This window comes from Pelodiscus sinensis, chromosome 1 (genome assembly GCF_049634645.1).
Source record: "Pelodiscus sinensis isolate JC-2024 chromosome 1, ASM4963464v1, whole genome shotgun sequence".
Lineage (NCBI taxonomy): Eukaryota > Metazoa > Chordata > Testudines > Trionychidae > Pelodiscus > Pelodiscus sinensis.
The window spans coordinates 76,576,673-76,592,000 of NC_134711.1; the positions used below are offsets into that span (position 1 = coordinate 76,576,673).

The window sequence follows — 15,328 nt, forward strand, 5'->3', positions numbered from 1 at the left end:
GCACGGCCTCTGGCCCTCCCCTCCCTGGTGGCTGTGGGGTTGAGAGGCCAGGTCTGGCATGACCCAGGCTCTCCCCAGCGGCCGGGGCGAGAGCCGGGCTTACCTACCTCCAGAGACTGGCATGGGCCCAGTGGCTAGAGAGTTGGGGGCTGAGAGGCTGGGGCTAGCATGGCCGCGGCCCTCCCCGGAGACTGGTAGGGGGCAAGAGGTCGGGGCTGCCTATCCGCACAGACATGGGGACTGGCAAGTGCAGTGAACAGGGGGCATTGGACCTTAGTATAAACATAAAAAAAGTTTTTCCATCATATCACTCTGCATCCCGTAACCCCTCCCTGCTCAGCCACCCAGCCTGCTCCCTCCCTCACCAGTGCTGAGGGCGCAAATTCCCTGGTGCTGGGGTGGGCGGCAGTCATGTGGCTTTTCCGGTGCGCCATGGATGGGCCAGGAGCCACACACCCTCCCCTCTCACAGGGGAGTGGTCTCTGGACTGAGGCCAGAGATGCAGCCAGGCCTTGGCCCTCCTTCCCCCGATGGCCAGTTGTGTGTGTGTGTGTGGGGGGGGGGAAGGTAGGGGAGGAGTAGAGCAAGGGCCAGGACGGCTTCGGCCTCTGGGGAGGAGAGGGAAAAATGAGGATGGCCTCAGACTCTCCCTGGCAGCTGGAGGGAGAGCTGGGCCCAGTCCCAGCCCCAGCCCAACCCCAAAGAGGCAGGGGTGAAGGGGGGCAAGGACCAGGGTAGCTTTGGCCTCTGTGGGGAGGAAAGAGCTGGGGCAGCCTCAGACCCTCCCCAGCAGCCGGGGGAGGGAGAGAGCCAGGGTCTGGGTGGCGTTGGCCCTGGGCCCTCCCTGGCAGCCAGGGAGAGAGCCAGGCCAGCCACAGCCTCAGCCCAGCCCAACCCCCAAGCAGCCTGCAGGGGAGAGCTGGGGTTGGCCTGGCCTGGGGAGGTCCTGGAGACTGGGGGAGAGAGCCAGGGCAGGCCTCAGCCTGGCCCTCCCCAGCAGCTGGGGAGGGAGGGAAACAAGGGCTGCCTACCCCCTTTAGGGTTGCCAGATGGTTGAAACAAAAATACCGAACATCCCCCCCCCCCAAAAAAAATAAATGGGAAAAAATTCTGTTGAAGGAAAAAAAGGGGGGGGGGGACCAAAGTTGTTGAGCCGGAAAAAAAAAAGGACTCTAAGACTTAAGCAAAAAAATAAATAAATTAAATTAAATTAAATTAAATTAAAATAAAATAAAATAAAACAGAATTAAAACAGTATGTCCCCTTTAAGAGTGAGTACAGGGATAGGAACAGGGAGAAGTTGAGCACTAAGGCCCAGGGGAAGCATTGCTTCCCCTTGGTCGGCAGCCAGTTTGTGCTGGCAGCCTTGCGGAACCAGGTAAGCATAGGGGCTGGGTTCGTGGGGTTGGGGGTGTTGGGAGCCACAGTGGGTTCAGGGGTGGGAGGGGGGGAGGCCAGGCACTGAGTGTTTGTAGGGTTGCCAAGTGCCTGGCATTTTCGCTTCCTGGCCGGGGAAAAAATCAGAAAATACCAGACATTTTAGGTGTCTGGTATTCTCTGAATTTTTTTACTGGACAGGAGGCAAAAATACTGGAATGTTCAGGTGAATACCGGACACCTGGCAACCCTAACCCTCTGAAAGGGGGGTTGGCGAGCATAGTGAGCAGGGGGCACTGCCCCCAGTTACATTACATTATTGTTTAAGTTGTCATTCAATTTTTTTGGCAAAGTAGCATGCATTAATGTGTTTTATATACATATCAAAGTACATAATAAAAGTCTAGAGTCATACATAAGTCAAATATGAACTGACGATTCTTCACTCCTTCATTGTTTAAGGGCTACCTACAATTCCCTCTAAAATTTTATTTTATTGACTTCAACATGAGTCCAATATTTTTAGCATTCATATAGATCCAAATGTTTTTCACCTCAGTCAAGAACGTCTGTGACACATTCACTGACACCATCCCATCTATGAAGTTAAGTTGCTCTTTAATCTTTTGCCTTAAAACTACAGTCACTTTTCTTGGTTTACAGATCCATAAGAGGGACATTGAGGTCTACATTTACATGATACAACCTACTCCACAAAATACAACCTTGTATTCTTTAAGAATATCATATGCAGTAGCTTTGGCTCCAGTGTCTGGATGTGTACACATGGTGATTCCAATCCTGAAGGCCTAGCTCAGACTAAGCTTCATTAAAGTCAGTAGGAGTTTTGCTTTAAGGAGAGTTGAAAAAGAACTAGCCATTTTTCCAGAAATAGTCTGGATTTCTGGAAATCAGAGGGTAAAAGAGAAATTATAATTAAAAAGTATTCACTTCACATATTTTCTCCCTACACCCCAACATGTCTTGCCAGAAAGGCATACCTGAAGATGATTAAGTGCGAAAAACACTTGAAAGTGACTTGCACACATGATGCGGCCTTATATTTTTTGTTAATTGTTGACAAATGAAGGCCATTTCACATATATGTAATTTAAAAATTGTGTGTATTGTGGCCCCTGTTTGGTGTAATGTCCCATCACAGACTGCTGGTGACATCACACCCAGCGAAGAAACTTTTTGCTTTCAAAATATTTCCTATGTTTTTACATTTTTCCACATTTTTTATTTTTTTTCATGTTTACATTTTATGAGTAGTAAAAATAATAAAAATAATAAACATTCTCAGTAAAGCAAAATATGAAATAGTAAATGTTTGTGGCCCACTGTTTTTTGTGAATATTTTATTGTTATCTCCTGATCAGTCTTTCATTTTGAGATTTTCTATTTTCATCACCATAGTTTCATCTCTTCCCACTTCAGACTGGTTAATAATTGAAGGCAATCGATGGAATCTAAACTGTATCTTTACTTAGCTAGCCTACATTTGCTAGGCCCAAAACCAGTTCTCTTTTATTTTTTTATGTGTTCATTGTATTTTAATTTCTGAAGTAGCATATGCTATGTTGTGTTCACTTGTGAATTATGTGCTTTAGACCAGGAAAAGGTTTACATAGATTCTAACTCCCTGGTTCACTGTAAATATGAGGCAGTTGTAAAAAAATAATTCCCATTTGGCAAAGCTAACCATTTATTCAGCATCTAATCATTTGCTTCATTACTGAACTAAGCATTACAATAAAAAGTTTTCCACTCATATCCAGAACCCCACTTTGAAAACACAATGGTTTCCCAAATTCCAAGAGATGCTATAAAACATATGCAGGTAGGTAAGTTCTTATTTTTTTTATTGACATTTGTCTGGTTATCTCTTTGAATTTATAAGTGACACACTTTTACATACCCTCCCTCTCCCCAGATATGTAAATTAGATCCTTTATATCAGGAGTGTGAGCAGAATGGCCAGCAGTTGCCAGAAAAGGATATAATTTTGATTACTTCTTTCTATATCAGGGGTGGGCAATAATTTTTGGTGGGGGGGCCACTCCAAGATTTTGGAAAGTGGTCAAAGGCCGCACTTTCTGTGGAGGAGATGCAGGGTCTAGGATGAGCGTTGGGTGCAGAAGGGCGCACGGGGTAAGGGACTGGGGTGCAGGAGACAGCGTGAGGTCTTAGAGGGAGTATAGGTGAAGTAGGGGGATGTGACCTGGGTCAGGAGATTGGGGTGTAGGGTCAGGGATGGAGTATGGATGCAAGAGAGGATTCTGGCCTAGGGGAGGGGCTCTAGGAGGGGATGCAAAGTCTGGGAGGGAATTGTTACCTGGGAGAAGGGAAAAGGGGGTGCAGACTGCAGAGGGTTTGGGTGGTGATCTGGGGCAGGGGAATGGGGTGCACGGTCAGGGAGGGGATGTGGGTACAGGAAAGGTTTCTGGCCTAGGGGTGGGGTAAAGGAGGAGAACAGGATCTGGGATGGAACTGTGACCTGGGGCAAGAGGGTGTAGAGGTTTTGGTTGGTGACCTGGGAGGCGTAGGGGCATAGGAAGGGCTGGGGTGCCAAAGGTAAGCTCTGATGGGAGGCGTTTACCTCAGTCTATGTCTACACGGCAGGTGTTTTGCGGAAGAAGAAATGCAAATGAGTGCTCATTTGCATATTCCATACTCTCATTTGCATATCTTCTTCTGATCCTTTTTGCAGAAGAGGTTTTTGCGATAAAAAGCCCTGTATAGATGGGGCCATTTGTCAGAAAAAAACCCACCTTTTGCGCAAGAGCCTGTAAACCTTATTTTTTGAGGGCTAGATCTGGTGCCCAGGCTATATTTTGCTAAGCCCTGATCTATATTAAGATCAGTAGAACATTCCCATCGATGGAATGGATTATTTCAGATACTGTTTTAGAGGGCTTACTCAATTTGTTGTGTATGTGAGGGAATAGGGAGTCACTTTAAAGGATAGCAAGAGAAAGTGTAACTGCTACCCACACAGTTACAATCCAATAGTCATGTATGATAAACCAATGAATCATGGCCATGCAGTAATATACAGTACATATTCTTCTAAAAATGTGACCCCAACATAAATGACCCCAACTGAATACTATATGCTGTGAAGAAAGTACTGTCTGGCTTGGAATAAAGTCCTGCAGAGACCTCATGTCAATGGAGAGGCCATTGAGATCTTTATATGGATGAGTGGGTATCAGCAAGGTCCGAGCTTTTCAGAGATAGTAAAAAGTAAAGGGATTTCCTATAATACAAAATCTTCAAAATAGATTTGACTATTTATACACAAATGCTGCCTCACATGACTGTTATTCAGCACATCAAAGATACACAGCATGTAAAATGTTACAGTGTATAATTTTTCACTTGTGAGACAAATGGAGTAAAATTGGAGTTGCTACTGAGTACATCACCTTTGATGTAACTACTACCGACAGAACTTCCTAATGCAATGGAAATTCCTATGGCAATCCTAGTCAAACATAACCATAAGCTCTTTACTAACCTTGAGTTTAGACCATATTCCACACAATCTGCAATTCTTTCTTCTCCTGAAAATGTATTTTATTAACACTAAAGACCCAATACATTTTAGCGTATCTATTTCAATGTCCAAAACATTGAGAAAATATATTTACTCACTGATACTGGGTGGCAAAAAAAGTCCATTTATATTACGAGGTTTGCTATGATGGAAGACACAACTGATCCTCACACAACCTAAAGGCTGCGTTTCCCAGAAACATAAGATTCTGTTGTATTTTTGCTACAGGAAAAATAAAAAGGGATAGTTTTCAGATATGATAATTAATAACAAACAACAAATAATAAAGGACAGAACACTGATTAGTACCATAAAAGAAGAAATATAGTATTGTGGGGAAGGTATAAAGTTAGGACACATGTGGCCTAATTCTGATCTTTTATAGCAGTGTAAATTAGGAATTTCTTCACTGTGACCAATGGGTTTTACTCCTGGCTCTGCTACAGAATTTCTGTAATGTTTAGAAAAAAACATTAATTTTCTAATATCTCTAATTAACTTAATTTTTGTGTCCCAGGGCTTGAACAGTTACTGTGCAGCAAGTTGGGGAGGAGGGTCTGGTTAATCTACTTCACATTAATGTGCCACACACTAACTGTACATGGGAACGTTGCTACCACACATTAAAAGTCCCAATAATGTGCTTTGATCTATTCCTGTTTGAAATGGGAGCAGAACAAAGGGAGCTAAGGAATTTTTAGAGTGAGGGAGCAGGGTCCACATGGAAAGTTAGTGAAGATCACACTAATGTAAGACAGACCTATTCCCCAACTTGCTGTACACTCACTGTTCAATTAGACAAGCATTTGGTTTCCTTATCTGTAAAATAGGGATACTAATACACACCTCATAGACATGTTGTGCAATTAAATACATTCATGTTTATAATGTGCTTTGAGATCCTTAGATGAAATAATAATAATAAAATTAAAGGAAAAGCGATTAACATCCAGTTAAGTTTTCAATCTTGCAGTATATACTACAGGTCGGACCTCCATGGTCCAGCACCCTTAGGACCTGACTGGACCCGAACAAGGGAATTTGCCAGACCAGGGCAAGTCCCCTGTCACCGGCCTCCCAGGCACTGCCAGCTCTGCTTCTGGCCCCAGCCAGCACCCACTGCCTTCAGCTGGCTGTGCTGCCAACCCTGGCTGAACTTCTTCTTCCTGGGACTCCCAGCTGCGGCGTTCCCCACGCCACCTGAGCCCCCTGCCGCAGGGCTCCAGCTGCACGGAGGGCTCCCTGAGCTGCCTGAGCCCCTTCCACACTCCTGGCTGTACTGCTGGTGGCTCATACAGAGCACATCGCTGCAGGGAGCAGCTCTGTACAAACCACTGAAGTTCCCTGTGCCACTTGACCCCCTGCTGCTGGGCTCTGCTGGACCAGAAAGTCCCAATTTAAGGAGGTACAACCTGTGGACTAAAGAAGAATATTGTCTGACCACAAGGTCTTCATATTTAAATGTGACCTTGGATGTCAGATATGTAGAGCCCTGCATATTTGCAGATATCCATGGACCATTTTTGCAGACAGTGGAGTGGATACCCACAAAGAGTTCTCCCTCCATATGCCCAGACATCACGTGGAGGGGAGGGTGTGCCAGGGCAGGCCCCTGCACTGCCAGCAGGGATGGAGTGCAACAGGTTCCTAAATCTCCCTGCCTGAGGAGCCAAGTGTCAGCCCTGCCAGGGACCCCCACTCCTGCCTGGTGAGCACTGACCTGCGGGAGCCCAGGGTCAGGGTCAAGGACACATACATGTTGCCCACTCGACAATGCTGTTCTATGCTGCTGGCTAGTCCACGTGGGAGCATGTGTGGTGGAGATAGCTGATTTTCCAGAGAGGAGGAGGGATCCCAGCAAAGCAGCAAGCTGCCCTGTTTAGAGTGAGCAGGGCCCAGCTCTCTGAGGCAGTAGTTGACAATGCAGGGGCAGCACCCCAGACACTGGTAAGCTCCTGAGCAGCAGCCCCCCCCCCATGCCTTAGGGTTTGGAGAGGCAGGGCCCCAAGGCAATACCCCTCTGCCCTGCTGTGATCTGACAGAAGCTACTGCTGCGTGGTGCCATCGCTCATGAGCCCCCAGCAGCAGCACAAGATGCAAATCTCTTCCCTTCCTTCCATTCCTTGCTCTTGCCTGTGAGGCCCTGTGATGCTCCTTACCCTCAGTCCTGTTCTCATGCTGCCTACCGCTTCCCTGCAAGTCCCTGCCCCAGCCTTACTCATCTGTGCTCCCTCCCCCCTCTTTTCCAGATGGCTTACTATGTGGTTGAGGATGAAAGTAAAATCCAGTTAGTGGATTTTGGATCAGATGATGTGCTGAGCGTGGTGGACTGGATAAGGATCCACATTTTTATATCCATGCAGAGCTCTACAGAGATGAAGTTTAACAGACATGAGGTCAATTTTACTTTAAGAGTGAGGGTACTTCAAGAAACACATATACCTGTATTTCCATATGTCTAAATCTGCAAAGGTGATGTGAACATCTTCCCTCTCTCCATAATGAACAAACAGTCTCACTGCCAAGAGCTTTTTCACAGTGACGGAATCGGCATTTGGAACCCTAAGATACACACAAAAAAACCCCAAATAGGTAAATCAAAGTTGTATGATGTGAAAACCCCATGGGCCAGTAGTTAGTTTATATTTTCTTGGTTTATATTTTTATTTTATCTTTATTAATGAGAATGTTAACAGTACACTTGTTTATAGGACAGCATTATCGTTATGACAACTTATCTGCAATCAATGAAAAAAGTTTTAGGACCTGATTCACTGATGCTAGTGTAGCTCTGCGACGTGCAATTTTGCCACACAGGTGAAAATCCCAAGCCAAATGGTAGTTACAAACCTATGAAACTGAGGCCAGAAGAGACCACTAGACTCAGTGAAGGTGCTACTGATTTATGCCAGTGTAAATGGAAATTGAGTCCTTAATGTCACATGAATTATGCAGTAATTGCTTTTTTCAGTCTAATTTACATACCTGAATCTAGGGGGCTTCCACTGTTTAAGAGCAGGAGCGACTGCTCCTCAGTCTATTGGATATTACAGTTTTCCTGATATCCAGTCTAAATTTTCTCTTACCCAGCTTTATCCCTTTACTCCTATTTATATTCCACTGGATCACTCTAAACAGCTCCTCATCCTTCCTATTGTTTCCATCTTTCTCAGGGTATGTCTACACTACCACCCTAGTTCGAACTAGGCTTCAAATCCCGGGCTTCATTTGCAACTCCGGTTGCCTACATTAACCACCCTAGTTCGAACTCATTCCACAAGGAGTAACAGTAGTTCGGAATAGAAAGCCTAATCCGAACTACCTAGTTCGTGCCGCGTGTAGCCGCGGGCATGGAGTCCGAACTAGCAGACATTTAAAAATGGCGGCGCCCTGCAATATGCAAATGAAGCCTGGGAAATTCAAATCCCGGGCTTCATTTGCAACTCCGGTTGCCTATATTAACCACCCTAGTTCGAACTAGGGTGGTAGTGTAGACATACCCTCAGATACTTGCAAATGTTATCATAAGTTATACTCTTCATTCTCTGCTACATAAGAGCTATGCTCAGAGGTCGTTGGCCGTGGCAGTGCTGAAAGCTGGCTGCTGCTTAGCCCCAGTGGACATAAAAAAAACCCCCCCAAAAACAAGAGGCCTTTTCTAGCATCCATGGCTGGTAAAAGGTCAGTAATGGGGCTTAAGAAAGCAGATCAGGAATAGAAAAGCTCATCTCAACCATGTCCCAATGCCAACCCCAGTCATCAATTGACACAATTCTTTCCTCCCCCTTACAGCAGAAATATTAGGGCAGCTGATGTTATGCAGCACAAAGTAAATTAGCAGACTGGGGGGATGCCCCTTAATCTTTTCTCATAACTCAAGCATGCCAGCTACTTAATCCTTTTCTTCCTCTTCCTTTGATTCCTTCCAGCTAGTCAACATCCTTTTGGTTCTGAAGGGTCCCATTGACAGGCAGCTTTACAGATGTAGTCTCATCATGTCTGAAATCCACATGGGAGCATGGAGGGGTATGACACATATGTCAAATGCTCTCTTGTGCATTGACACACATTAAATGCTTTCTTGTGCTAGCAAGCATTTATATGGGTTAAATTTAATTTTACTTTATTTTCTTTCCATTATTTTTCTGCCATTTTTGGAGACTGCAATACCACCTAATTTTGTAACAGATGTGAATTTAAATACCATTTATTCCTTTCCAGAGCATCATTAAAGACATTAATTATAATAGGGTCAAAATGCTATCTGTAAAATGTACTGCATCACTGGCTAGATTGGTAATATAGTCCAGGGATTTGTACTAAGAGTAATTAGTACCTGTTCAGTAAGGCCCTGATCCTACAATTGGATGTGCTAGGATATACTCCTGCCATACTCCATAGACTTTCCCTACCGGGGACATTCTCACTTCTCCAAGGGGTGATAACATCGGGAACAATGTGACTTCAAGAAGGTAGTTTGAAGGAAACTCAGGTAATCACACTATCAATACCATATACCAGGCAAAGTTCTGGTTGTCTAACAAATTTATAAATGTTGTTTATCACAGGCTATACACGTGCTGTTTAAATGAAATGGGAGAAGTGGGTTAAGGAATCTTTATGCAGTGTTTGCAAAAAGCGACCTTGCATAGTACACGTTTTTCATTAATGAAGCCCTTTTGGAGCTTGAGCTTGATTTTCAGAACTAATGAGCAAACACAAATCAATCTGAAGTGAATGAAAACTGAAGCTCCTCATAACCTCTCAAAATCAGGACCTGTGTGTGTCAAATATACATGGAGACAGCACACTTAGTCACATATATATCAGTATATTAAGAAGAGACATAAGTTGAAACTATAAATGTCTCCTTATAGCAGAAAAATCAAAGGTGCAAACCACTGTAAATTCTACAATATTTACCTTTATGCAGGTGGAATAAAAATAGAAATAGCAGTCATTCCCAACTTCTGCCATTGTCACCTCTTGTACTTCTACTCCACTGTCTTTATACAAGAAGGGTATAAACATACAGGTAAGAACTATCAATGTGTATGGAAAAAAAATTTCTTTTTCTGGAGACAGTGGTTTTCAGGATCTAAGCTCTATTTTCTTTTAAAAACAGACCTCCAATTATAGTATATCTCAAAATTATACTTAAACTAATTACAAATCAGACGGTACCTTCTCCAGGTTTGCCGAAGTGATGAAACATTCAAAGTGGTTGCTAGTCAGTGCACAAATTCAAACTTCCAGAATTTCTCTCATTGTTGTTAGTTCTTATGACATCATGACTTATGACATCACATGACCCTTTAGACTGCGACTGCTCACATATTTTCATTGCTGTTGAGTAAAACAGGGGAAAAAAGAAAGCTGTTCTGTTATTCTAGTGTTTCTCTGATTCAGAACCAACTGGAACACAATTTAAATGAGCTAACCAATGTAGAACATTTATGTAACTGATAAAGGAACAAATACAGTTATAGATGTCTCAATCCCAAGACAGGCGAGGTAATTAGCTTTTATTGGACCAATTTCCTTGGTGAGAGAGATAAGCTGTTGAGCCACACGGAGGTCTTCTTCAGGACTAGGAAAGGTATTCCCTCGCAGCATCACAGCAAAATGCAAGACTGTTTAGTTAAGTAGTTAGCACATATTGTCAGGAATCATTCAAGGCAGAGTGGTCCATGAACCAGTCATAGGACAAAAAGGAGTTAGGGTATGTCTACACTGCCACCCTAGTTCGAACTAGAGTGGCTAATGTAGGCATTCAAAGTTGCAAATGAAGCCCGGGATTTAAATATCCCGGGATTCATTTGCATCTTGCCGGGCACCACCATTTTTAAATCCCCCTTAGTGCGGACTCCGTGCCCGCGGCTACACGCTACTCCTTGTGCTCTTCTTCAGGTCTGTGAAAGGAACTTTCAGGCTATGTCCATGCTACAGCAGCATAGCTGCACTGATATAGCCTCCCCATTATAGCACTTCTGGTGAAGATGCGTTAAGCCAATGGGAGAGAGCGTTTCCATTAGCATAATAACTCCTGCCTCTGAGAGAGGCAGTAGCTATCTCAGCAGGATAAGCACCTGAGCCACATAAGTTATACAAAATAATGTATAGGGTAAACATAGCCTCCGCATTACAGCAAAATGCAAGGTGAAACAGATTCCTTAGCATAGGTGGTTAGCAAATATTGTAAGGGACCATTCAAGTTACAGTGGCCTGTTAGCACTCCTGCAGTCATAGGGCCAGAGGTGAAAGTAAGCCGGTATACTTCGGACTTAGGGTTGCCAGATGGTTTCAATAAAAATACCAGACACACTTGACATTATATCACAACAGACATTACATCTTATTTAGAAAATACTGGACATTTATATTTTCTCAATTTGTTTCCCAAACAGAAAGTTAAAATACTGGACTGTCCAGTTCAAAACAGGACACCTGGCAACCCTATGGACCATCATTCTGGTAAGAAGGAGCCGACCGCCAGGGACACTTGGCTGCAGGAGGAGGCGGTGTGCTCCAGCCAGGCTCTTGGGGAATCTCAATGAGGAATCTCATTGGGTACTGTTGTGAAGAGTTTCAAAACTATTACCATGGATAATTCTCTGAAAACATCCACTCAATGTGCAGCAGCAGTCAAAAAAGCAAACAGAATGTTAGGAATCATTAAAAAAGTATAGGATGTCTACACTGCAGCATTATTTCAAAATATCTTATTTCTAAATAGTTAATTCAAAATAAGTTATTTCAAAATAACACATCTACACACAAAATGCATTTTGAAATAGGTTTTGCTATTTTGAAATAGCGTGTCCACACTGAGTGGATGCTGAACTCATTTAAGGCCGGCCAGAACCAGGTCCGGCGGGGCATCAGATCAGGAACTACTTTGTGTGGCTGCTGCCTGAGGCCTGTGCTTAAAGGGAGCCCCCTGAACAGCCAGTTCTCAGGTTTCCCTACTTGCTTGCCTACCTCGATGAGGGACAGCAAAGCATTTTGTCTCGGCATGCTTTGGTTGCCCTCACTCGGACACCACAGCACTCTGCAACATGGAGCCAGACCTGCCCCTGGGCACTCTGGTGCTTCTCTTGGACACATTGTGAGCCTGGCTGCACTTTCTACAGGCTGCCATCCGGAAGGTCCATTGGGGGGCTGTCAGTATCCAGAAAGCCCTGTGGGAAAGCTTCCAACTTGAGGAGCACTAAGAGCCTCCCTGGTCTGCCCCTTTAGGGGCTTATGCCTCATTCCTCCCTCACGTCCTTCCACTTACCCTTCCCTAGCCCACTTCCTGATGTAAAATAAAATACACGTATTTTCATGAACATACACTCTCTTTATTTAACAAAACTGGGGTGGGGGGAATGAAACTCTGGTGAGACTGGGGAAAGGAGACAGGAAAAAGGAAGAGAGAAGGTGGGAGAGGGCAGGGGGAAACCTGGGAGGAGGGAGCTAGAAAGGGAAGCAAGGGGAAAAAGGGGAGGGGGCTCAGTGTTGGGGGTCTCGCCGGACCAACTGGGTTTTCATGCAAACCTGTTCTTGGGTTCGCATGTGGCCTTTGGTGGCCAGGCTGGCAGCTATCCTGCCATAGATGGCCACATTCCTCCATCCAGTGTAGAGATCATGGATGTTGAGGGCATCCCCCCAAACCTGAATAAGGTCCATGATCTCCACCCTGGACCAGGAAGGCGCCCGCCTTCTCCGGGCCCTGACAGGCTCCTGGGAGTGGGCAGACTGCTCCTGGGGAGCGGTGGAGGGCTGGCTGCCAGTGGCTTGCTGGCTCATGTTTTGGGGCCACTGGGTCAGGGACAATGACTGCTGGCTCTGGGCTGGCAGGCTTGGAGCTGGCATAGGCACGGTGGCCAGAGTGCATACCCCTTTAAGGGCTCTGGAAAGAGGGGAAGGGAGAGAAGTGTTCTTGGTTGAAGCCAGAGTGGCCACCAGGGCACCCTGGGAAGGCTGGAGGCCCCTTATTTCGAAATAAGTATCTACATAGCACTTATTTCGAAATAGCAAATTTGAAATTGGCATTATTCCTCATGGAATGAGGTTTACCAATTTCGAAATAAGCCCTCCACTATTTCAATTTAATTTTGAAATAACGGAATAGCTGTGTAGACGTTAGGATAGTTATTTCAAAATAACTTTGCTGTGTAGACATACCAATAGAGAATAAGACAGAAAATATTTTAGGGTACATCTACACAGCAGGGCGTAACTCAAAATAAGCTATATAATTTGAGCTACATCAATTGAGTACCTTATTTCAAAATAGCTTATTTCGAGTTTTGGTGCTGTCTATGACTCCTTTCAAAACAGAGTACTCTTCCTCTGATTTCCCTTACTCCTCATAAAATGAAGGCTACAGGAATTGGAGTAAGAAGTCCTCCAGCTTGACAGTATTTTGACATTATGTTGAGGTGTAGACTAGTCTTATTGCCTCTCTATAAATTCATGGTTTGCCTACATATTGAATACTACATACAGATTAGAGATGTTAAATAGTCTTTAGTAAGCTAATTGAGTAGTTGATTGAATTTCCATCAAATACTCAATTAGTCGATATGTGGGTTTGCTGTGGCTCTGCTTTTTAAATATTGTAAGAGCCACCAGCTCTTACAACATTTAAAAAGCAGAGCCATAGCATCTGAGATAACTGATATTTAACATTCCTAACTGAATAGTCGATTAACCTCATGAATTCTTATCAGTTACTCGACTATTCTACTGCCCCCAGGAGTGGGGCAGCAACGAGGGCGCTCCAACCCCACTCCCGAGGAGCCCCCTGCCACTCTGTGCTGCTGTTTCTGTATCAGAGGCAGTAGCATGGGGTGCCAGGTGGGAGCTGGTCTGTACTGAAAATAGTTTAAAAATCAGCTCTCCTTGCAGACCAGCTGCCTGTTGCCCCACATTGCAGCCTCTGATACAGAGGCAGCAGCACGGGGTGGCAGTAACCCCTGTTTGGGGAGGGTCTGAGCTCCTGGACCCTGCACTAACTGGAACTGAGCTTGTCTGTCTGCTCGTCTGGCTCCTAATACAGGTGACCCCCACACTTATGACCTAATTTGTTCCTGGAAAACCGTCATAAGTCAAGCCATTGTAAGTCGAACCCTAATTTCCCATAGGCACAATGTTATAAATCATGGGTTCGTTCCTGGAAACCCATTTCATACCCTAAAAATACCAAAATTGACTATGAAAATGGAGGGAAACTAAACTAAATAGTTCAAATAATGCACAAAAACACTAAAAAGTGAAAACCAATGTGGTGGAGATGCATGCAGTTCAAATAGCAGCCGCAGACTGGCGAGTCTGACTGACCTTGTGGGTTTCCTGTTTTGGGATGACGCGTGGTGTCTGCGCCATACGCCATCATAAACGTGAACTGAAGACATAAATTGGGGGGGGGGGGGTTAAGGAGCTATCTCGCATGAAAAAAATGGTCATAAATGAGGGGGTGTCGTAAGCCTGGCAGCCATGAGTCGGGGGTGTCACCTGTACACTTTAAATGCAGAGCCACAGCGGGGGCAAGTGCTGGACCTGGTGTAAGCTGGTACTGAGCCGGGCTGCTGACCAGCCTGCTAAAAAAATTATTGGCAAGGGGAGGGGGAATGCCTTGTAGTCGATAGCATTAACCTATAAGCTTTTGCTTACTGGTTAATTGGTAAATCGACTATAATATCACAACTCTAGTCTGAAACCGGATGTGAGCCAGGGCAGCTGAGTTCGGGCTCACGTTGGGTCCCAGATGCTGCATCTCTGCCTTTCAAATGTAGTAAGATCCCTCAAGCTCTTACTACATTTAAAATGCAGAGCCACAGGGAACCCCCTTAAAGCGGTGAGGAGTCCTGTAGCACCTTATAGACTAACTGAAGTGTAGGAGCATAAGCTTTCGTGGGCAAAGACCCACTTCGTCAGATGCATGTAGTGGAAATTTCCAGAGGCAGGTATAACTATGCAGACCAGTGAACCCCCTTGTTGACTAATTGAGTAGTCAATGGACATTTCATCAACAACTGGATGACCTTACTAACTGCTATTTAACAACTCTAACCAGTACACAGTATTCAAGAAATATGCAGATGCCAACTCAAGAATCACATACATTTAATAAAAAAATATTTTGTGATGGTTATGCCTGAGATGATTCTGCTTTGTTTCAATTATGTCAACTCATTTCACAAACATTAGTTGAGTATTATTCCACTTCTTATTCATGTGACCATTGAGGTACAGATCAGTTACTTCTACAGGATTCTGCAGCAAATCTCTGGGAGAGCTAGGAACATAATACAGAAGTCCTGACCCCACACAATCCTCCATGTTGAAAATGGTATTGTTATCAATAAAAATACATACAGAAATGATCATAAAATATTCTGC

General features: G+C 44.5%; 1 protein-coding gene across 2 annotated transcripts in view; it reads right to left on the bottom strand.

Annotated features, from left to right (window-relative positions):
* The window catches only part of C1H12orf50 (chromosome 1 C12orf50 homolog), a 32,569-nt gene extending 22,309 nt beyond the window's left edge, over positions 1-10,260 (bottom strand). The window contains exons 1-4 of one of the 2 annotated variants that reach the window (XM_075932750.1): positions 10,124-10,172; positions 9,863-9,945; positions 7,382-7,501; positions 5,038-5,161 (exon numbers count right to left, since the gene is read on the bottom strand). In XM_075932750.1, the coding sequence (XP_075788865.1) occupies positions 5,038-5,161; positions 7,382-7,501; positions 9,863-9,945; positions 10,124-10,154 (358 nt within the window). In that variant the 5' untranslated portion in view covers positions 10,155-10,172. Of the gene's footprint in view, positions 1-5,037; positions 5,162-7,381; positions 7,502-9,862; positions 9,946-10,123 lie in introns of both variants that reach the window. The other variant, XM_014568999.3, reaches the window with a different exon arrangement.
* Positions 10,261-15,328: the final 5,068 nt, after the last annotated feature.